The sequence below is a fragment of the Myiozetetes cayanensis genome, unplaced genomic scaffold (assembly GCF_022539395.1).
Source record: "Myiozetetes cayanensis isolate MyiCay16 unplaced genomic scaffold, myiCay2020 scf1, whole genome shotgun sequence".
NCBI classification, from domain to species: domain Eukaryota; kingdom Metazoa; phylum Chordata; class Aves; order Passeriformes; family Tyrannidae; genus Myiozetetes; species Myiozetetes cayanensis.
This window is the reverse complement of record NW_026086604.1, coordinates 108,628,423-108,651,907: the sequence shown is the minus strand read 5'-3', so window position 1 is coordinate 108,651,907 and position 23,485 is coordinate 108,628,423. Positions and strand designations below refer to the sequence as shown.

Below are 23,485 nucleotides of genomic sequence, written 5' to 3'. Positions count from 1 at the left end.
AATGACAAAAAAGTCAGAGTACAAAATAGAAAAGATTACATCTGGGAAAAATATATGCAAGTAAAGACTTAAATTATTATGTGGGATGTTCCCAGGAGCGTATATATTAATTCTAAACATAATAATGATTCATTTTTTGACAGCAACATTAAATTATATACCAAAAATACTTATCATTACATTTGTTAGTCAGTATAACAGAGAAATTTTATCTATTAAAAGTACAGTTTCAAGAAAGTCAAGGACAAATGTTTCAATGTATATTTGTTTTCTTGTGCTTTTCATCTCATTTTTTAAATCACACATACCAGAATTTTTATTGCCTAAGCACAACAGCAGACCTTCCTGTATTATTATATTCTATATTTTCCTTCTTTAACTCTCCAGAATACCAATCCTCTACAGGAGACACCAATTTCTTAACTCAGCAGGGAAACTTCTGGACCTGTGGACCCATTTAATTTCATTTACTTGAAACTGGTGAGAGTAGAGTAGGTATGGTTGGTTGGTTGTTTATTTGGATTTGTTGAAGGGGTTTTTTTTGTTTGGGTTGGGTTTTTCCCAGAGTAAAAGTATGGCTTATTAGAACTGAGCTTATTAGAAAAGTCCAGGCTGAAAAATACCATTCATCCTTAGCACAAAGGAATTTTGTTTCAGGATTAACTTTTTATTTAAAAGTACTGACGTCTCTGCTTATCATAAAGCAGCCTTTTGTTTTTAAATGGAAAATTCAACTAAGAGAATTTCGCTCTGCATTGACCCTTCTATTCTTCAAACGTGAAAAATATTTACCTTAGTGTAAGGACTACTGCCGAAACTAGGGTGTTGGAATACACCACCCTTTTAACATAATTAAAGAGAAAATCATAAAATAGGGAGAGGTCTAAGGGTTAGTTACAAAACACGTAATTTCAAAAGTGTACACTGGAATTAAACCATTAAATCCCTCAGTATTAATGTAATTTAAGTGTTTAACATGAATTATGTACAAACTTCGATAAAATGTGAGAGCAGTTTCTGGAGTTTGAAGGACACCCATTTATGTAATATAATTACTAGTTTTGAGAAAGCTTCTCTGTCTAAGACAGAACCTTTTAAGAACATTTGTGGATGTACCATCATGAAGAAAGGATGCAAAATGCCTAATAAGAGGAAGAGTAAAGAAGATGCATAATTAGTTCAGAAGAAGACAGAATTGAAGTCAAAGAGATATAACCCCCAACCAAGTTTTCTTAGCTATTGTCAATAAAAGCTGAAGAAAATCATGCTTTGAACACATCAGTCATGACAGATTTGTCTATATTTACTCTTTTACCTCTATTAAGCAAGTACATAACACCCATGGCATATTCTGCAAAATCTTCCAGAACATCCATAAATCACAAACCAACCCAACTTTCAAATGACATGCTACACCATTCCTACCACAGCGATCAAGCCAGCAATGAAATTCTCGCCCTTTCATGTGTAAGATGTCACTGTTTGAGCAAACTGTTAGAAATATTTTCTGTATCACTCACACTTGAAATAACTTTTGTAAAGAATGCTACTAAGCGTTTTCTATTTTTTGCTGTTTAGTACTGCTGCATTGGTCTATCAGACTGATGAGAAATTTGATTAGTTACCTATTTTAAACACCTGTGCTTAGAAGAGAAACATCTAGTTTACATTAACCAGATCATGCTAATAAGATGCACATATGCATGCATACACACACACAGAGCATAATAGACTGTAAATGAGTTTCAACAGGGATGTAAAGCTGTAAAAAATTAGACTAACTGATATTTTGACTTTTCAGCAGTTTTCAAAATGACGTCTTAAATGTTTTTACTTATCTAATTACAGATTTTATGTTAAATATTATATGCTTTCATTGCTTTACTCATCCATAAGGCTACTGAAGGTAAGAGAACCTGCAGCTATTTAAGAAGTATATTTTGTTCTTCCCTTTTGTTCAAACACAACCATGATTTATTTTATTTTATATATATATGTATATAAAAACAATACTCATAAAAAGAAAGGAGACACTGTCTGGAGTTTGAATACTGAGATAGCCCAAAACTGCAACATGCTAATAAATTATATTTTAAGAAGAAAAGGTGTTGGGGTTTGTTTGGGTTTTGTGATTTTTGTTTTGGGTTTTTTCAACAACTATGATTGCTCCTGTTTCAGGAATGCCCTTATTAAATCAGTATCACAGCACACCAAGCGCTGCAAATATGTTTGTGCACATATATGTATTAGTCCCTCCTCCAAAGATCTTACACTCCAAAACAGACACGGAAAAGCAATGGTTACAATGGGAACAATGTCACCATTATATACTTTAGAAAGGCAGTAAGACTCGCCTTGCCTTCCACAGAAAGTCAAACAATTCTCCTAAGTCTCTAGGTGTCACCTTATATAAAAATGCCTTTTTGCCCACAATGACATCGAGACAAGGGGCACAGAAAAAGTAAATCATGACATAAATTTGCTCTGCCTTTCCATGTGGCGCTGCCTTCTTAACCAGAGCCTTATCTAATGAGTTAGCAAAGCTCTACCACTGATCCCTAAATCCAGTGACTGGGCAGTTAAAACATACATAATAAAATGTTCAATGAAAAGAAAAAAAAAAATCTGTGTTTTGCAGCATAAAGAATGCCAGAGTTTGAGCCTGCACTCCCCCCAACTTATTTATATGTTCATCCCTTCACCTTCTTAGCTAGCTTGCCAGCAGTATATAAACAATTCAGAGACTGGCAGGATCAAAGCAGCAGCCAGAGGGCAAAGACCAATAGGTTGCATTTAAGTAAACCCTTACATGATACAAACAAAACAAAAAAATACCCACACCAAGAGAATGTGGACTTCTAGAAAAAGACACAATCAAATGAAGGATGCACCCCAAATGTGTACTATACACCTACTTCAGCAGCAAAAACCTTACTTAAGGAAATAAAACTTCTATGATGCATGTTAAATAACCCAACACCTAGCCCTCCTCAAACAATAAGGATTTAATTCTGTTTAGACTCCTGCTTTTTTAAAGTGCAAAGCACTCATTAAAAAATAGTTTATAAATCTTTTATCACTTTTTACATCTAAAGTCCTGAGATGACACTACTCAGGACTATTACTACTACTACTACCCAAATATCACTGTTATTAGAGACACACATTCATATCTATTTTCCCATAGCAGCTTTTCATTCTAGGTTGAAAAGAATTACAAATTTCCAAAATCTTCTATGAAGAAAACTATGGTTTTCAAAAGGCACTTGCAGTTAAGCAAACCATTGTCCAAGCAAGAAAGATTTTATACTGCTACACATTTGGGCAATGAATTGTCGCATTGTCACTTTTCACAAATTAGGTTTTAAGAATTAATAATTACTATAATTTATAGGTATTTTGCTGTTTCAAATTAGATCTCCTCCTTTACCTAACAGGAACATTAGTCCCTCAAAAAGACTCCTGTTTCAGCAGACAGAAGATTTACTTTAAATGTCTTATAAAAGTCCCCATGATGCTCTTGAAGGATAAATCTCTCACACTTAAACCTTGTTACCAGTTTTTTCTAAGAAGGCTTTCTTATTTTGGATTTTAGGAGAGGTCAAAGGAGCTGTTTCCCTCATGGACACCAGCTTAAAATCCCTTCAGAAGAAGCCCTCAGAAGGCAGGTAAGTCCACTGCACACAGATGAGTGCAGTAACAGCAACTGTGATAAATTTCACAGCATGACCACCAATAAAACAGCGAGATTAAGCCAGCTCTGGTGACAAGACAGATTTGTTCCTGTTCTTCCAGAGTAAACTATATCCATATTAAAGAGTTCTGAGAAGCAAGCCATAGGCATATAAAGGACAGCCTCTGCCTCCAGGCTTTGACTTCATAACTTTTTTAAAACTTGCCTTTAACTACCATTTTCAAAAACACCTAATAAAAGCTTCTAAGGGAAGCCTGACATTCCTGTTGGTCATCCCATAAGTATACTATTCCTCTCTCTTGAGGAGGTCTTATCATACCTGTCTTTTACAACCATTATATCAAATCAGACTTCAGTAAACTGGGAGATGTGACAATAAGAGAAATCAGCCTCAATGTGTTATTTCCCTTGAGATGAAGCAATACTCAATACAATTCCAGACTTTGGGCAGTGAGAATGCCAGCTAAACCACTAAACTTATGTCTTTGCTTTCCAGAATGGTGTAGACATTGTACCATTCATTGTATTAATCCTATAATCTACAACAACAGTTTCTGGTTTGGAAGACATCTTCATAGGGCAGTGGACAGAATACAGAAAACTAAGAGCTGCCTAATCCTTCAGGGAGTTGCTCCAGCTCTAGGTTGAAAAATGAGTGAATGCTGAACTTGTTCTGTGAATAGAAGACTTCAGCCCCTCACGTTGTCTGTCAGCTGCTTTGCAAAAATGTGGTAGGACTGATTGAAATTCTGGTCCTGGTGTAAAACTTGTCCTTAGTTAAACTGTACCAAAACTGCCCAGAATCTGGCCTAAAAGGGAAAAACAGATGCAGTTGTAAGGATTATACCATACACATGAGAATAAAATTATTTTATACCGAGAATACATTTTTGGGTAGAAGTCAACATAAACAAAATGAAAATTGTCCTTCTTCACTATTGTGTAAGTAGGACAATTTTTATTGACACATTCAAAACAACACTGAAAATTAAGCTTTTAATTAAGGAAGGGCGTTCACAGCTAACACAGCTCACGCAGGTAACATCTACCCAAAGACATGCAGAAGAAAAATAAAAACTTCAACTCATTAACCAGGTTTCTACCTGCAACAAAATTCAGACCAATTGCACTAAAACTTGAGACTGGACTGCTCTTGGTACACTGTCACCCTCTAGAATGATACAGTGAGAGCTTCAGGGGAAATGGTTAATTTAGCCTCTTAAAAACCAAATCAAATGTTTCAGACACATTTGTGTCAATTCAGCATGTTTCTTACCTACAACAGAGGTGGGATTATAAATCCTGCAGTACGTTATTGTTGGTCTTGGCCTAGGCTGGTATGTCAAGAAGGTGAGGGTACCATCTAGCAAAATAAAACAGCAAGCCTTCTGGAATCAATTACAAGTAGTAAAAGAACAATATAGTATTCTAATCTATTAGTATTCTGGCAAGAAGCTCCACAAACCTGAATCTTTAAAACCAATTAAAACAAAAACTCTGATCTCAAATGTATTAATATAGACAGCTACAAAGCTGACTTTTTTTCATAGAGAAATGGTTTGCACACAAACAATTTATAACAGATACAGGAACATCTTCAAAAGTACCAGTTATGACAACTTGTATTATCAATTCCTATTCCCACAGGGACAGTTTTACAGAAAAGAACACTAAAAGTGAGGCAAGGAAAAAAAACCCCAAACTTAAACTGCTAGCTTTTGTCTTGCACTGGGTAATCTGTTAAAGTAGACTTTAAATTTATTTAACTGTAAATGCATATGGTGAGTTCCATCTCCAACCAAGCAAATATGAACAGCATTTCATTCACTGTCCACAATCTCCACGTTTCTGTAACTACTCAGGGAACAAACTGTTCTTATACCAAACCTAAGAAATCAGAACACCAGGGAAATAACTTCTAGACTGTGACTTCAATAAAAACCTTTGACGTATAAATAAAGTCATGTTACATATCATCTTTCAAATGAAGCAGGGTTAAGGGGAGGAAAAAAAAGTAATATTGAAAGGTGGAATGCAACCCTGGAAATTACCCAACAACTTGCCACACTTCCCAGATATATGGCAGAGGTCCAACCTAAACAAAGCAAAGTTACCCATGTTAGGGACAAGTGATTTGGAAACACATCTTTTCCAGGACACAGAGAAAACTCCAACACTAATATTTGTTAAATGACGGATTTCCATTTTTCCATTTAGAAAATGTACTCCTACAATTGAAACAGCAAAACCAGTTTATTTTGTTTTCCTCCTGAATTTCACTTTATTTCTTCCAGTAGGGAGGGAGTGCAAGAAATGCAAGTGGGTTCCTTTTTTATTTGTTTAGTAGAAAAATGAATTAAGTTGCCAATGTTGTTATAGAAGCCGGTATGGTAGTATACCAAAACATCTTCAGCATAAAAAGGAATTAATATTTACTTAGGATTCCTACCCCGAAGGAAAATCCTGCAAGACATTTGTAAGAAAATAACAGTAAGTAGGAAAAAAAGCACGTACTATCTTAAATAAACTGAAGTTAACAATATGAAAAAAAAAATTCAAAGACCACAGCTCTTTGCAGTAGATTCATAAAAAGAAAGAAAAAAGGTCACTAAAGTATTTACAAAACTTGTTTTCACATATGAGTCAAAGTATTACTGTGTTTTCCATCTTGGCTTTGAAAGCCATTAAGTGAAATTAATTATTTACATGTTTTGTTCTTTTTCCTCCACATAGAAGATGGATCTTGTCTTGTTACCTCAACATTACTGGATGCAAAACTATCCCTTTTCAAAAGAGTACCATCTTGTAGATTTTATCTTTTTGTCAAGAAAAACTAATGTTATTTCAAAAGGTTAATCTTTGTTCAATCTTTCAGTGAGCCTCCTACTACTCAAGGCATCTTTCTAATACTAACTCAAAATATAAGTTTCTCCAGGTTTTAAACATTTAAGATCAAATACTTTAATCAATTAATTTTTAAAAAATGGTGTCATAACGTCAAAGAAAAGTGAACAGTGTGAGAACAGAAAGGATCTGCATAGCTTGTTTTTTCTTTTTCTAGTTCCACTTATTGTAAGGAACCAAGCAGGGAAGTCCAGCTGAAACTACAAGCCTAACAAAACTTGAGCAGAAAACGAGAACTAGCTCCAGAAAGCCCTTAAACAACATGAAAAATAAACAAGAGAGATGAAACTAAGAACAAGAAAGCTAGCTTAGTACCATTTTTGAAAGCTGTGACGAGAAATCTCTCTTCTAAGATAAAAATGAGCAAACAGCTGAAGACCGAACTTCTGAAACCCAAATGAGACTTTCTTAAAAAAAAAAAAAAAAAAAAGGCAACACAGAAGAACTGCAGGCCTATGAGTCAGACTTAGAAAGAATTACAAAGAGCCTTCCAGGAAAGTGTATCTGGTCTACTCTCAAGGCTGTGAAATCTGTTTTCTGTACCACAGGGTACTGGGGCAAGTGAGAGTCTGTCACAAACTCTTGGTCTTTTCAATACAGTTCAGTATCCTAGCCAGAAAGCTGTGGGCGACCACGGTACGCACAATTCTCTAATTGCCGTGGTTTCCCTGTGGGCTATCGCAGCCCGAGCCCCATTCCCCGTTCCCCGGGCGGCGCGAGCACCTGGACGGGAGTGGCCGCGGGACGAGGCTCGGCCTGAGCTGTCCAGGGCGCGGGTGCTGAACAGGTTCTGCCCAGGGAGGGACTCGCCTGGGGCGCCGGCTACTCCTCTCCCTGGCTTCTACGGAGGGCGTATCCAACCCCGAACAATTTATCCTTGATTACTAGTCTTTTGTTAATCCTGCTATTAAGCGCAGTTAGCCAAATACCACAACAATGACACAAACATATATTAATGCATGAGGTCTGCCTTCTGCAGCCAGGCCAGAATCAAGCCCTTTCAATGGTTTTTACTCAAGGCCTTTGGGCAAGACTCATGGCTTAAAGGCACAAAGACAAAAATTTCAGTTTGTGCACCAGGATGACGAGGTATATGCAAATGTAAAGAAACCCTGAAATTCCCCTCTGTTTATGCAGCACCAGTGCCGATTTGTATAAACAGTCACAATGGTGCTTTTGTCTGTGTTACGGAAAGGTTTCTCACAGCCCAAACAGCTGCTTTGAGTTTTAAAAGAATAATTGCTTCTGGCTTTCTTGTCTATACAAGCAGCAGCAGCTTCAAGTTTACTAGCTAACAGAAACAATAACACTAGATCACTCTCTACATAAGTCTGTTTCTAATGAATTCTCTTACCAATCTATCCACCTGAATCTGGCTAGGCAGGCAGCCACTGACAGAAACAAGCAACTTAAGTTTTTAAAGAGAGTTACTTTATTGTTAAATGATGTTTTCTTCGTTACCATCCTGGTCCTTTTCTGTCAGACACATTTAGCAGACTGGAACTTTCTACAAACTTAATTCAAAGCAGGTGGACAAAAAAATTGAGAGATACTGAACTCTAACAGTGCAATAAGTGCCCTTTTAGTTACATTTCAAAGTTATATGCATCAATGAAATTGTATCTAATAGCTAGAGAGGGTCAAGTACAATTAAAAAGGAAAGAAGAACTCTTCACATTTGTAATGAAGAGATATTAATAAAAATGCATCAAATGCAAATTTCTGCATTCAAAATTTGGAATCAGTTGTGAAACACTAAGAGTAATTTGTTCATTAGGAATTTTTCCAATGGCAAAATTAGTTGCCAAAATAAAATACCTGAGGAAATAAATGGTTTTCCATTAAGAAATTAAGAAAGAATAGATAAACATCATCACTCGGAATGGGCTAGACACAGCTGATCCTGCATTTCAGTGCCAGGAAGGAACTGTTAACCCCCAGGTCTCTTCAAGTGCTAAGAACATTAACAAGGAAGCTTTTGCCCACACATCACTCATTAGAGTTAAATATGTTCTTGTAATCCCTTTGGGTAAAATTTTGGGGAAAAAGTCATTGTATGCCTACTAACCTAAAAATAATCTTTAAAATAATTTATAATGTCAAATGGCTTTCCAACACACTCTGTGAGAAAGGAACATGTAATGGTAAAGTATTGCATACAACAATAACTGTTGTATCTTTCCTCTATATGGACTCTCTGTGGACTAGTACTTGTGGTGATACTCCTACTCCTCAGTTATTGCCATAGCCTTTACTGACTTTCAGAGATAGGAAACCGCCATTAAAATCTGCTTGCAGTTTGTAGCCTTTTGCACAGGGTTACAAATCTAACAATTTAAGGATCTAAATACTGAGAGTACAGAAAGAGCTCCTTTCCTTCAGAAGAGGAATACTTGTCAGCTATAGATGACAATTCCAGACAAGTGAGATTCTGCTCTTCAAGGCATATTTGTGACTGTCCCAAAAGTTCTGCATGTGTAAGATTCATTGACTTGAGTAAAGCTGTTCACACTCTTCATAGTGTTTTAGCTGTACCAGTAGCTTAAAAACATCGTACCTAGTACATTTATCATCACTGCCTGAAGGAGCACAAGGCTAAATATGTTAGAGAGAAACTACAGGAGGAAAAATGCAAGAAAAATAAGGTACTGTCTTGAGGCTTTTCTTCCTTTCCTATTCCTATTTCTATATGAAATTTCACGTCTGAAATCAAATCACAAGCATGTAATTTTGTAAATTTACAAATCCTTAAAGCACAAACAGAAAACCAACAGGATTAGAACTTAGTATGTTGACATTTAAGTTCCAGTCTTTAATGCCTTGTGCTATATGTGCAGCATATTTACATGGTTAGATCTTTGGGTAAGCAAGTTTAATCAGTTGTAACTCATCTGTGCTTCAAAATACCGCTCATGAAAATTTACATCACAATTTTCAATACTGGGGAAATGCAAGTTAAAAAAAATGGAGACAAGAAAATACCCAAAATTAGATCACAAAAATAAAGAATTTAATCAAAATGGCCTCTTTGATATAGAACTATAGAAGTATCTAATTCAGTGTGTTTCTCCTCAGTGTTACTCCTCCATTAGTACTACAGGTATATAACAACTAGATAAAACTAGGATAAAGCAGTTAAAATCCAAATTGAATATAATACCCCAAATTATGTCTCTTAAGTAAAAAAAGAAACAAGTCCAAAATTCAAACACTGTCTTGTCTTTAAATATATTTTTAAGATCCAGCTACATCAGTATTTCTACACATTAATTTTTGTTTTCAACAGCACTTCAATTACTAATAAAGGTCTTGCAACTAAGATGACTCATCCACACAGAAAACAGCTTAAGTGCAGGGAAAAGGAGGAAAAAAGGAGAGGGTCTCAATAAGTGACACAAACAGAGCTTTAGTGCCATGGGACTGTAGTTTAAAAGACTGGAAAACAACTGCATCAACACACATATCCATGTATCCTGATTACCTCTAAGTAAGAGTAATGTAACAACCACCACCATTCTGCAGAGACCTTTCCTCCTCCTCTTTCTTGCTGGCTTACAAATTTGGCATCCTTTCCAGAGGATATCCTGCGAGGGTAACATTTGCTGGGGTGCTTATGGTTTTCACTCATTTTAATTCTGCATCTTTGTTGATAGTGTCAGGCCATGGTTGAATACAAACATTTGTTTTTAAACATATTTCAAGGAATGCTTGCAAGCTACAGCTAACAAAGTTTTACAGTTATGAGTAGGCTGCCATGGGACACAGTGTTAAACAGCTCAGAGATAGTACAAATCCATGATGGGAAAATGAAGAGAAATAGAAACCCTAGAGGTGTATCTTCTAACGAATATTTTGCAGCACATTACAGCTAAATACAAGTAGAGACATTTGACTACTTCTAAGCATTGAAGAGGCTTCCGCACGTAGACAAATTATGCATCACTCTTGCATTCTTAACCTGCAAGCTAAGGTACTTGTTGAACAAAACAAGGGGAAAATCAGAATAATCCCCAAATTGTTGTCATCTCATCAGACCAGAACACCTTCAGGTCTCCCATTCTCAGTTCATCATAGTAGAGATAACAGGTACAGTAATTTCCAATACTAAAAAAGCCATGTAGCCCACATTCTCCAGTGTATGTTTGCAACATTGGTGAGGCACTGGAACAGGTCGCCCAGAGAAATTGTAGATGCCCCATCCATGTAAGTGTTCAAGGCCAGGTTGGATGGAGCTCTGAGAAACCTGATCTAGTGAAAGGTGTCCCTGTCCATGGCAGGGGGGTTGGAACTCGGTGATCTTTAAGGTCTCTTCCAACCAATCGCTTCCATGATCCTACATTAGTCCAGAACCCTGTTTCTCAGCATAGGTAGCAATCCAGGTGTATCACCAAACCAACAACAAGGCTGTATAGCTTTTCAGGCTCAGAAAACCAACAGCATTCAGTATCAATACCAGTCTATACCCTCCATAGTACACCTGCCATTTTCATTAGTTAAAGAACAATTTGTGGTATGGCAGAGATAGAAGGAACAACTTTCAGATAGCAAAATATGAGAACCGATTCTCCAGTACACTTCAACAGAGGTCCACTTCATTTTTGGATGCTTTTGGCTACTTCTAGCTTTGCTGCCAAGTACATGTTTTTCATCAATAAAATACCAATTCACCTGAGATGGAGGTCAATATCATTAACCTATTACTAATAATCAGGCAACAGCCATACACAAGCAAGTATTTTGTAGAGGAAGATTGATACATCTGTTACAACAAATATAAGGTAAGTCATACTTAGCATTGATCAAGGCTATTCAGAGTAGAATTTTTTCCAAGAGTTTAAAGGAATTACAGATATTAATTTCTACTGACTATTCTAAAAGCAAGGTCCTGGAAATCTTTTGCTCTGACAGTAAGTAAGTTAAAAGGTCAAATACTGAACAAGTTTTTAAAAGAATGATTTAGCCACCGGTCAAAACTACAGCTAGCCAACCTCTAAAAGAGAAAAAACACTGGCCAGAATTCAAAAATTGGAATGCTTTTGAGAATCACTCCATGATCTCAGATTCTACGACAGCGTAAGTACATGTGGATAGGAAACGTTAGTATGAGTGGATAGGAACAATCTTAACACTGCTATCAGTCCAAGCAGTCTTCAGCAGGCTTAATTCCAACTCTCTTTTCATAAATTAATAGATTTCCCCAACGTGTTAAACAGCTTAACGTCAAGAAATTACATCATCCAAGCTTAAAACTCTTTCAAGTATTTCTTCTAAATGAAGCTTTAAAGCAAAATCTTTAAATACATATAAAAGGTTGGTTGCTTGCACACCTGTAGAGGGAAGTCATATACACCAGCCCAGCCCATTGAAAGGAACTTTTGCCCTCCAGCTCTGAATGTGTTCATCACCTCCTTTTGATTTGGTCAGCTGTGAACACAACTGTGTGCTTTACAACTGGAGGAGATACAAAGGAAAATAATGTGGGCTGAACAAGTCATCCATTTCCCCCACTTGCACAACATAAAGCACATTATTTGCATTAGCCTTCTTATTTCTTTGTTTGCAGCAGAACTAGTCCCATGTTTCCACGGAACACTTCCTCTCCACTCCCTAGTTCTATGCTGTCATTGGATCTTGATCTTATCAAGTGTGTGTAAACTAGTTTATTTTGGTACACAGTTTATTATGCTAGCAATGGAATCTGTATTTTCTCCAAACCAGAAGCTATTTCAGTACTGTATTTTATTTCAATAGCATTCTCAAAATCTTGGTTTTTCACATCCATGGTTACAAAGAAGCTCAGTATCATGTGTCTTTGAAAATGTTATCACTTACAAAACACACAAATTCACAGATATGAGACACTCTGATATAAACTAATACAAGGCTGAGCTGTAGCAAACACACAATTAAAATTTACTGAAGAGTAATGTATTTCAGCCCTTAAGAAGTGAGGCAATGCCTGAATACTTGTCATCTAGTATCTAAATGTCATTCATCTAGTATGCAAATGTTAGGACTGCCAAATTAGATATTCAAAGGGTGTTTCTTTGATAGCATGCAGCCCTTTTACATATGTGATTTTCATGCTGGCTTCATTCATGGGCTGTTCTAGTAGATCATTTCTCTTTAGCCAGCAACAGCCTTATGGCACAGTACTGGATGGGTGGAAAAGGTATTTTCTTTCTTTACACAGCACTTTAAAAATAAAGAAGGAGTTTAACAATTATGTTTTATTATTTTGGAATTGTAATTCATTAATAGATTACTTAACCTTTAACAAAAAGTCACATCTTCTTTGCTCTGCTTTGTACTCGGTCAATCAAGCTACTTGTCATTCACTTAGCACTACTCCTGCTATAAAAAGAAAACAAGTATCTATCCACACTGATCTGACTACCTCTAACAACTATACCCACATGGATAAGGGACTGAAAAAAACCAAAACCAACATATTCAAACCAGCCCTAATTTACCATTAAGGTTGCAAAATCAAAACATTCAAAAATTAAAAAGAAGAAAGTTGCATAGCTGACCCTGTATTTGGGCACTTTACAACTGAACTCACTACCTGAACTACACTCATACTACCTTTCAGGAAACTTCATCACAAACAGCTCTGAAGATGAATCATGATTATCCAGTTTAAAAAACTACAGGAGCCCTGAGCCCACTCTGCACAAGCATAGTACTCAGAATGCAGGTGGGTGACTTTAAACTCATTCTTCCCAAAGGACAACACCATACACAAGAAAATGGACAGCAAATCCTGAAGTCTGGCATCTTAGGCTAATTCAGTCATCCTCGCTTTAGACTACTCTAGTCATCCTTGCTGATGCAGCAAAAACAATGAGAAGAGGACTGCCTCACAGTGCAAGCAGTTAAATGACCACAGACAACTGCATTTTATATTGTCACTGCTCTTAATATTCTGGAGATCATCCATTGTTATGTCTCTAAAATTTGCTTGATTGATAATGCTCCGATCTATCTGGTAGCATCACAGCATTTTCTCTAGACATGCAAGACTTTTTTCCCCAAACTGGAACTTCAATCCATATTCACACTCAATCCGTATTACACTGCAGAATAAAGGAGGAGTGATGTTCTTCATTCCACTATAACTAAAGCTTCTAATAGCTGCAGGAAGTCAGGATTCAATAGCAACATGATTTTTAGGGAACATCTCAGATTCTTGACGGGGAGATGATCTATTTTGTAAGTTTTCTGAAAGACTATCACCAGATTGGTCCAGATTTCATTATAACAGAAAGTTAAGATTCTCAAAATACTGCCTATGTGTTCAGGCAATCTACAGAAAGCACCTCTAAGCAGACTTTTCTTTTGCTGCATACAGAAAACTTCACATCTATTACTGTATGCTCTGGTAGTTTTTATTTTAGCAGTACAGAACCAGAACAACTGCACTTAGGTTACACTCAGCACAATTCAACAGAAACCCACCCTTCAATTTTGTGTCAAATTCAATACTAAAAGACAGATGCATCTGTATTTTAATAAGACATGGGGTCTTCCCTTTTTGCACTGAGTTCTAATAATTTGAGAAACGTGGTAAGCGCCTTAATTACATTTCAACTCAAAAAATTGTATATACACCTATACTTTAGAGAAAAAAAATCCAAGATAATCATAACTAGGCTTCATTTTTCCCCAAAGAATAGCCTTTACGTAGGTTCAAGCAATGTGCTAGTACTGACATAACAAAGGCTGTAATTTACTAGCACTGATAGCATTCCAGATGCTCATTAACTTCCCTATCTAAAAACTCCACCTTCAACTTTTAAAACCATAATGAAAATGCAGTATAAATCAATCTGACACAAGGATTAATCATGGGAGCCCAACTAGGAAGTGTTTTGGAATACCACTAGTTTTAAAAGCCATTTACAGTTAAAATGCTACCAAATAATTGCTTCATACAAATGACACTTCATATGGAAAGCCAAATAAATTGTAACAGCTTGTTTTTTCTTGCCATTATTCTTAGGTGAATTTATTATAAGTTACTAGAAGACACGCATAGTGCATGCCAGATGAGAACTCTGTATTTATAGCACACTAAGTCAGTCAGCAAACAGAATCTACTAAAAATAACCCCAATGGTATGCAGCACACCCACCCTTTTGGGACTCTTCACAGGCTGTGGTGGTCTGATTTTTAGACAGAGCAGACAAGCAAAAAAACAACACCCAGGTAGGTCAGTTCCTATAGACAACTAAGAGTAATAGAGTCAAATCCCACACAACACTTGGTATTCTGTTTGGTAGGCAGTCAGACACCCTGAGCCCTATGAGATTTTCCTACGTGCTTCCTGATCTCTCTAGGTCAATACTATTCAATTTCCATGCAGAAAATAGAAGCATGTCCTGAGTGAAAGTGAGAACCAGCCTCATTCTTTCTATGGCTTACCCTCCCATTTTTGCAAGCATCAGGAATTTGAAGCCTACCAAACAACAGACATCAAAGAGATCTGGATACACACCCAGACATCCTTATGAAAGTCACAATGATCATTTACAAAGGAAAGGTGGCCTTGGGAACATAGGCACTTGCTTAAGGATTATATAACCCCAGATAATAGACAGCAAAAACACTTTCCTAGATGCTTAAGAAGTGCTGTTCTGGTTTTACTCAGGTAACTGTCATTTTATACAAATTGTTTTCTTTTGATTGGTAAGATGCATGTCTTTAAAGATACTCCACAATAAAAACTAAGAGCATTCAAAGGTTTCTCACTTTCTTTTCATGAGTTAAACATCTACAAGAAAAGCACGCTCTGCTACCAAAGTAAATGAACACAATCTGTAGAAATTACCATACGTCTCTCCTGAAGCCAATTAAGCTATTAATGGGCAGTAGACACACTGCAGAAAATATTTCAAAAAAATACAAGATAGGTTGCATACAAATAGCAGGGAAAACCTACCCAAAAATCTCCATAACGTTATTCAAGACTTAAAAGTTTCCTGCAAGAATAAGACAGCAAATCAAGAACATTTGCATGATCGAGTTTTCCATGAACAGCTGGCAAGAACAGGAGAGGAGAACTTACCCAAACAGATGTGTAGGCAATGCGTTCTAAAAATAGTTTTGAATGTCTAGCAGTGACAAAAGGCTCTCTTTATAAGACAAAGAAATTACTTAGGAGGTTTTTGGAGACTAGTCTGCAATTAAGTGACAAAACATGAAGAGAGACACACTGTCAGAATATCAGGGTAAGATAGGTATTCAGAAGACATTTAAAAGGAAGGCCTTTGTTTGAACTGGCACTGCAAAGTCTCAATCAGGTATTATCACTGCCTTGATAGCCAAAATAAATATTTATGTATGCCATTACAATTAGGTAGTTTCCTTTTCTATGGATGGTTAACTATTTACATTTCTCTCACAAATGCAGTGATGCTATTTTTCATTATTTGGCTTATCCTAACCCCTTCCATTTACCATACAGGAAGAGAAAAAAAAGAAGCCCTTCAAAGAGCCTCTCCCATACACCTCAGTCTTTACTTCACTGCACCAGGCTCCTTATCACAGAGACCTGTCTCCAGCTGAAAGAAATGAAAGATGGCTCCCAGGGGCTTCAGAAGCACTACTAGAAGCTCTAAACAATTCTTTCAGCTCACTTTGTCCAAACACTTAACATTTCAGACTAAAAGCACTCTCCAGACTGAGCTGGAGCAGGCAGCTGGTGGTGTTGGACCTTCTGCTACTTTTTCTTGTCCCCTCTTTAGGAGGGTTTACACCTTTGCTGCCAACCAGGAACTGTATGCATGCAGGAACAGAAGAGCCCACTAAACACAGGAACAGTGAGACCCTGAAAAGGGATTGGATTTCTCAAACCCTTTTGTCAGAACAGCTCTTCTGAAACCACTTATCAATAGACTTATCCTTGGACTGCCTTCCTAGCACATTGGATTTTTCAATCTGTATTTTGGTTAAGGGAATGCTAACACATTTCCAAAACCTCCCATGTCTTCAGAGACGGTAAAACTGACTCTTCTCTCTCCTTTGGAGTCAACTCATTGGTATAACTGAATAGAAAATAAGGCACACATTTTTCTCTTCCCTCTCCAGCTATGTGGTTGGAAAGTTATGTGTATGCATACAGACTATGTTTGTGTTTCTCTCAGCTTTCAGACTGGCCTCCATTTTAACCTTATGCAATCAGCACACTTCAGCCAGCCTCTAATTCTTCCAAAGTGGACAAACATGGATATGAGTGTGTTTCACTGGCGCAGCCAAGTGAATAGAAACAAGTCAAAACACCAAAGCAGTGACAGCTCCTTCACTTTTACTGTTTTTGCACCTTGTAAGACCTATGAAGTACAACAGCAAAACTACCTCAAAATGCACATGGGATTTTTTTTTTGTGCTCACAACAGCAAGGTTATCATATCCTTAAAAAAGGGCGGAATTTGTTATAGCTTTCATTAGACTAAATCTCTTTCCTCATTCTGAATGGCCAGGAAGCAACTTAGAAAAATATATCAAAGATTCAGTGGCCTTCCTCAAACACAAAAAAAAATTCCAACTGCCAGGAAAAGAAGGTACATCTAGTGGTACCAAGGCATACAGGCTGAAACTACAACAGCAATTTTCACTGCTTCTAATGTGATTCACATAGACAGGATATCCCAACAGTCTCACTGCAAGGCACACTTCACAGCACTTCTCCCAGTTCAGGGGCAAAAACCTCAGAGCTACTCCAACCCCTTTAGCTGGTAAAATGGGAGCAGCGTTGAAGTTTGAATTGTTTAAAAGTTTCATGATTTCTCAAAGCAATAGTACTTGGGTCATACTGGAAGAGAAGGGCAAGAGAGTGAGCAAAAGATAGCCATACTCTCCCAAAAAAAAGGTGTGGGAAACCTATGGGAAAAGAACCTCAAGAACATATCCAAATGCATCATATAACTAAACAGATATGATGGGAAACAAAACAAGATGTGGCTTAGTCAGTTTGAGAGATGTTTGAAAAACTTCCTTTCTGAGAATTCACATCATTCTTCTACTGATTCCTGCTTCCCACAATCCAGCTAGGAATTCAGGTTATAACCTGAGGCTTTCATAACTTTTTTTTATAGAATGAAGAATTGATTCATTACTTCTACCAGCTATTATTACAAACAGATGCTACTATAAAATACCTATAAGGTTCTACCCGTCCTGCACTATGTACATTCAGTAGCTAGTGATAAATCCTGCACTGTAAAGTACTCCATAAAAAAATGTCTGATCATTATTTGGCTTAAGAAGAATGTAACAAACTTCCTTCTCCTAATAAAGTAGAACACATGCAACTTAATTTCCAAATTATGACTCCAAATCTTGGCATATGCCTGAAAGCTGTTAACAGTTGTATCTGACAACACTATATATTTTAAAACCTGTCTATAAATACATAATATAAAATTGTATATGACTGTATACAACACGATCTGAGATTTTGTATAATACTCGTTCATTCTCTGCTCAATCAACTTGAATAATGAACTGATGTGGAAATTAAAAAACTCAGTGTGAGTTTCTGCTATCTTCAGTTGAATTTTTATATATTATTCCCTAAGATACACTTCAGACAAAAAAAAAAAAGTTTAAAGTCTTTGTTGCACTTAAAACAACATTCCCAAGAGCAGTTTTAAATTTGAACACCAAAAGGGTATTTTTTCTAGGTGTTTTTATCAAGAATTCTCCCAGTTATGACCACCGAGAAACAGGAACACAAACATGAGGCAGGTTCTGAGGAGCTGTCAACATTTTAAGTGATAGAAGTAACACATCAGCAGTTACCCAAACCCAAAAAGATTTCAAAAGACCATCCATTTTTAGCTGAACCAATTGCTGCAAGGATCTTTGACAAAAACAAGGCATATTGTAACTACAGCAGTAGCTTTGCTGCAGTGCTGACAGTGTACACATCACTATGTAATGCCTAAAAACACAGTGGAAAAACTAACTGTGGATCTCAGGGTCAACTCTTCTACACACTGTTCAAAACAGAAGGTAAGAATATTTACTTTGGGGAAGTCCCATTCACTGAGGAATAGAGAAGGGAAACTACTGGTCAAAATTCATGATAAGTGTTATCACCTTAAAGGAAGCTGGAACTTGGTACTGTGTTTCAAGAAAGCTCTTGAATGTCACGCACAGGTTTGGCCCCTGCATTTGGGAGTGCCATAAGATCTTATGGAATTTGGGTCTCACTCTACTTAATGCTCTAAGCCTACTTCAGGCATGCTCACAGCACAAAGCTAAACACGCATATATTTGTTTTGTGAGACCAAGGCCCCTAATTCCTGAGTGAACTGAACTCTCTCTGAGATGAGGCATAAAATCACAGAGCAGTATTTACTCCAATATATGTTGTTCATAAAAGTGCACTAGCCTGAGGTCAGACAGGAACACGAGACCTTCACAGTCAGGAAAGGTTTTTATTACTACAGTTCCTGTTAAAGGAACATAGACAATAAGTGAACATACTTTCCAATACACTGACATAATTTTTATATTTTCATTCAAATGGCATATTAACAAGCATAGTATGAATTTAAGTATGTTACATGAGAGGGTTAGTATTTATACATTACTTCAGCATGCAAAACAGCTCAGTAAAAGTGACAATAGAGTGTAATTTACTAATGGCAAATTAATGACAGTAATTTAACAAATGCAACACCCACGTGTTACTGACTGATGAAGCCAAGCATCTCCATACATAGCTGGAGATTCAGTTCAACTTACAGAAGTTATTCTTGTTCTTCTTTATTTTAATTCTCACAGAATTGCTACGCAAATCCTCAAAATTAATTTTGGCGGTTTTCAGAATAAAAAGAATCAATTCAGCTAATTTGCAAGTTACAAAACAAGGGAGTGGACTTCAGGTATGCTTATGATACACAAGATAAATGCCAGACACCACACCTAGACAAGCTTGAGCTAGTTACCATTAGGACAAAAACAATGCTTCAAGTTCTTTTTCACCATGCTGATGCTACTAATGTATGATCTCCAGTGGGGCTACTTGCTCCAAGCATCCAGTTCTTACAAGGAATCAAGAAAGCACAAAGCATGCAACTAAATAAGGATGGTAACACTGAGTGTGATGTGGAGTAATGCATCACTGATATCACAAAATATTTAAACTGAAAAAATGAATAATGTTTTCAGTGAGTCCTTCTTCATAGATGTTGCAGTGTTATATGATTCAACAGTTATTCATCCCAATAAGATATACCAAAATTTTTAATGAAGTAGATTTGTGACCATCTTGTGACCACATAAGGGCAGTGTATCTTGAAACTTGCTATTCATGCTCTTCACATATGGCAGTCCTTATTTATTAGTGAATAGATAAAGAGAATGTACACCCCTCCTGGCACTTTTCCTGCACTGGTAGAAGCAACAAGCTTTGCATCATTTCAGCCTCTATACTCTTTAATATACCAATTTCAGAGATTTGCAAAGGACAAAATACACTGTAGTACAGTAATTAAAAAATATCATTGGCCATAGAAAATTCAGAGTTACTTTGAGGAGGCCTTCCTGCATCTGAATAAAACTCTCCAGGTTATTGATCCTCATCACATTTACATTTAATCCACTCCCTCCTGGCAGCAAGTCAGGTTGCAATATAATGTTTAAGCCAGGAGAGAAAAAAGTTCCACCTTTGAGCAACAATTGGCTACACATCCCAATAATTCCCTTTTGCTTAGCCCGAGCTGCACAATGCTCCATGATAGGGCAGCCTTTCATCACCAAGAGAAACGCATGCACCTTATTCCTCCTCAAGCTACCTTGACGGTGTAATGAGCATCCTTGCAACAAAGCACTGCTACTGAGCAGCTTAGTACTATGGTAATAGTTACGTGTACTTTCTAAAGAGAAAATATTATTATAATAGGGTTTGACAGCTTTCTGTTAAGGTTTGACCACTGGGATGAGGCAGTTTTAGAAATAACACCTATGTGTCTCGAAATCAACACGCCGATAAGAGGCGGCAGGCCACGTGACTCAAACCTCACATACCCTGCGAGGGTCGGACCCTAGATAGCTCTGCTTTGCCTAAAAACTGGTTGAATTACAAAAAAACCAAGAAAACCAACCTGCTACAAATAGTATTCACAAACGGATCAACAAGAACACAGAAACACAGAAATTTTACATTAGCTTCTTTCCCTTCCCCCTCAAAAAAGCATTTGGGGAAGTCGGTTAGTATCTAGAGAGGTTAAAATAGATGTCTGCATATATGAATTATCGATTAAATGCATCCATTAGAAAAATCAACTTGCATATTAACGTGACCTATATAAGCAACGACCTTCAGAATAAGCAGTACTGAAAGGAGTCATCAACTTTGAAAGCAGTTGGCAACTAACAAGAAGATTTTTAACTTCAAGGTTAAGAACACGGGCAGCAAAATGCTCGTCCTATACAGCCCAATTCATCTCGGTATCGCAGGAGAGACAAAAAACTACTACTTGCTCCACGTTTAATATGGCTCTTAAAGGGCCTCAGCTTCTCGGTTATTTCAGAGTTTAGCCGAATGTTTCTCATGCCTCGAGAGCACATGTGCCCATCCTCAAGGCTACAGGGTGCCGGTTCTGCAAGCCTGTACTCCAGTGGCACGGGCAGCTATCTGGCTCTACTCATCTCTTGCGGGGGGAATAAACAAGGAAACTTATTTTAACTTCGGTTTTTCTTTATCGACTTTCTGAACAGGGAACACGAGAACTTAGAGGAACAAGCATCAGCCACACGTTAATCAGTACCTAAAGAGGAGTTTGGTCCGATTTTAGAATAAACGGCGGAGACACATGATCCAATTAAATTCCAATTATGTAAGTAGTAGGAAAGAGTATTTACACAGGCACTGATTACAGCTATTAGAGTCTAAAGTCGCCGGCCGGAGACGCCCCGCTTCCTCCCCGCCGCCGGGCTCATTTCATTTTTAACCTCCCCCTCCACAGCCCTCCCTACAGACAATAGGAGACGCCGGCCCGAGAGCCCCGTCTCCAAACCCATGCCCCCTCCGGCGGACGCCAGCCTGGAGGAGCCGCCGCTCTCCCCGGAGTGATGTCCCCGAGTCCCACCTCGGGGCCGGGAGAAAGAGCCCCGCTCCCACTCACATCCCACCGCCCGTGCCCCCAGCCCCGCAGCGGCGGGAGAGGCAGCGAAACCCCCCCCTTACCTCCGAACAGGTGCGGCGAGAGGTGCGCGGGCAGCGAGCCGATCACCAGCCGGGGCCCGCCGGAGGAGCTGCCGGAGGAGCCGCCGCCGCCACCGCCGCCGCCCCCCGCGGGCCGCTCCCGGCCGCCCTCCTCCGGGGTGCTGCTGACCGAGTCCTGCGAGCCGTAGGGGCCGACGCTGTGGAGGATGTTGAGGGCGGACTGCGCCGCCCGGGCGCCGGAGGCGGTGGCCCCCCCCAGGGACCTGCTCCGGGGTGCCGACCCCGCGGCACTCCCGGCCGCCGCCGCCGCTCCTCCGGCCGCCGCCGCGCCGCCGGGAGTGGCGTGAGGCGCCGCCGCCAGGTGCGCGTACCGCCCGCCGGCGCCCGTCGAGCGCCCGCCGGTCCCGTTAGCGCCGCCGCCGCCGCTGCTGCTGCTACTGGAGGAAGGCAGATCCCCGCCCGAGTACGCCCGGGTGCGGCCATTGGCGGCGGTGGGGCTGCTCTGCTTCGCGCCCATGGTCCCGCCGCCGCCTGGCGCTGCCCGGTGCCCTTCGCCGCCGCCTTCCCCGCGGCGCCCGGGGGTGGTGGCAGTCTTGCCCCGGCGAGGGTGATCCGAGGCGCGGGTCGCGCCGGGGAGGGGGGAGAGGGTGCGCCGGGGGAGGGGGACGGGTCGCTCGGTGGGTCGGTGTGGAGAAGGGAGAGCCGCCCGCCGGGATCCGACTCAGCTGGCGGCACCGGCGCGGCCGCTGCTGGCGGGTCTGGGGCGCCACCATGAGCTGCTCGGGACGGTGCTGGCTCCCGCCGCGCGGCCGCTCGGTCCCGCCGTCGCTGCTGCTGCTGTGCTGTGTCCGCCGCCGCCGCGACCGCCGCCGCCATCCTCCTGCGCCGCCGCTGAGCCCTGTGCGGGGCACGGGCGGCAGCAGCGCCGCCGAGGCCGCTCGCTCGCCCGCGGCGCGCCGTGCCCGTGCGAGGGAGGCGGGAGGGGGCGGTCGCCCGGCGCAGCCGCTCCTCTACCGTGTCGCCATGCTGGGGGCGGCACCAGCGGGCGGGGTGCGGAGCGGTTACGGCGGGCGGGGGCCGCCGCCTCTCCTTCCCTCCCCGCGCCCGGCGGGAGACCGGACCCCGGCGGCGGCGCAACGGGCCAGGCCCGCCGCCTCGCCCCGCCTCCCTCCCCTCTCCTCCCGCAAGGTGCGGGGCAGCGCCAGGTGAGGCCCCGCCTGGGCTCTGGCCATGTTCCCCACGGTGGGGAAGGAGAGTCCCCTCGGTGGGAACCTGCCGGGGACACAGATACACACACACACGAGGGAGACTCCCTGTCCGCCTGCCCGTAGGGGCTGCCCCGCCGGGAAAGAAGTGAATGGGCAAGAGCGCGGCGCTCGGGGGCGGGAGGCGGCCCCTGGGTCCGCTCTCCCCTGGAGCCCCGGCAGGTGAAGGAGGAGCCGGGCGGTGCAGCGGGAGGCGGCTCGGCGGGGCGGGCAAGGTCGGGGCGGCGGGTGCCCTCCTGCCGCCCGGTTCTCTGCCTTTGCGGCTCCAGCAGACGCCCGGATGCCCGACCTCGGCGGCCGGGGCGGCTCCCCGAGCTGGCGGGTCGGGCGGTCTGAGGTCCGCTTGGCCCCGTCGGGAGCTCTCCCCGGTGGCTTCCTGCCTGGGCGGCTTGCTGCCAGTCTCGGTTCTCCGGGAATGAGGACATACCAGGAGACATATGG

The 23,485-nt window shown here is 40.5% G+C and overlaps 2 protein-coding genes across 2 annotated transcripts in view; one reads left to right on the top strand and one right to left on the bottom strand.

Moving 5' to 3' along the window:
* Window positions 1-22,724, bottom strand: part of ZNRF2 (zinc and ring finger 2) — a 60,075-nt gene extending 37,351 nt beyond the window's left edge. The window contains exon 1 of the mRNA XM_050313232.1: window positions 21,801-22,724. Coding sequence (XP_050169189.1) covers window positions 21,801-22,296 — 496 coding nt within the window. The 5' untranslated portion in view covers window positions 22,297-22,724. The remainder of the gene's footprint in view (window positions 1-21,800) is intronic.
* Window positions 22,551-22,988, top strand: LOC126648936 (uncharacterized). The gene has a single exon (XM_050332697.1). It carries the CDS (start codon window positions 22,551-22,553, stop codon window positions 22,986-22,988), a length of 438 nt encoding a protein of 145 aa, XP_050188654.1.
* The last annotated feature ends 497 nt before the right edge of the window (window positions 22,989-23,485 follow it).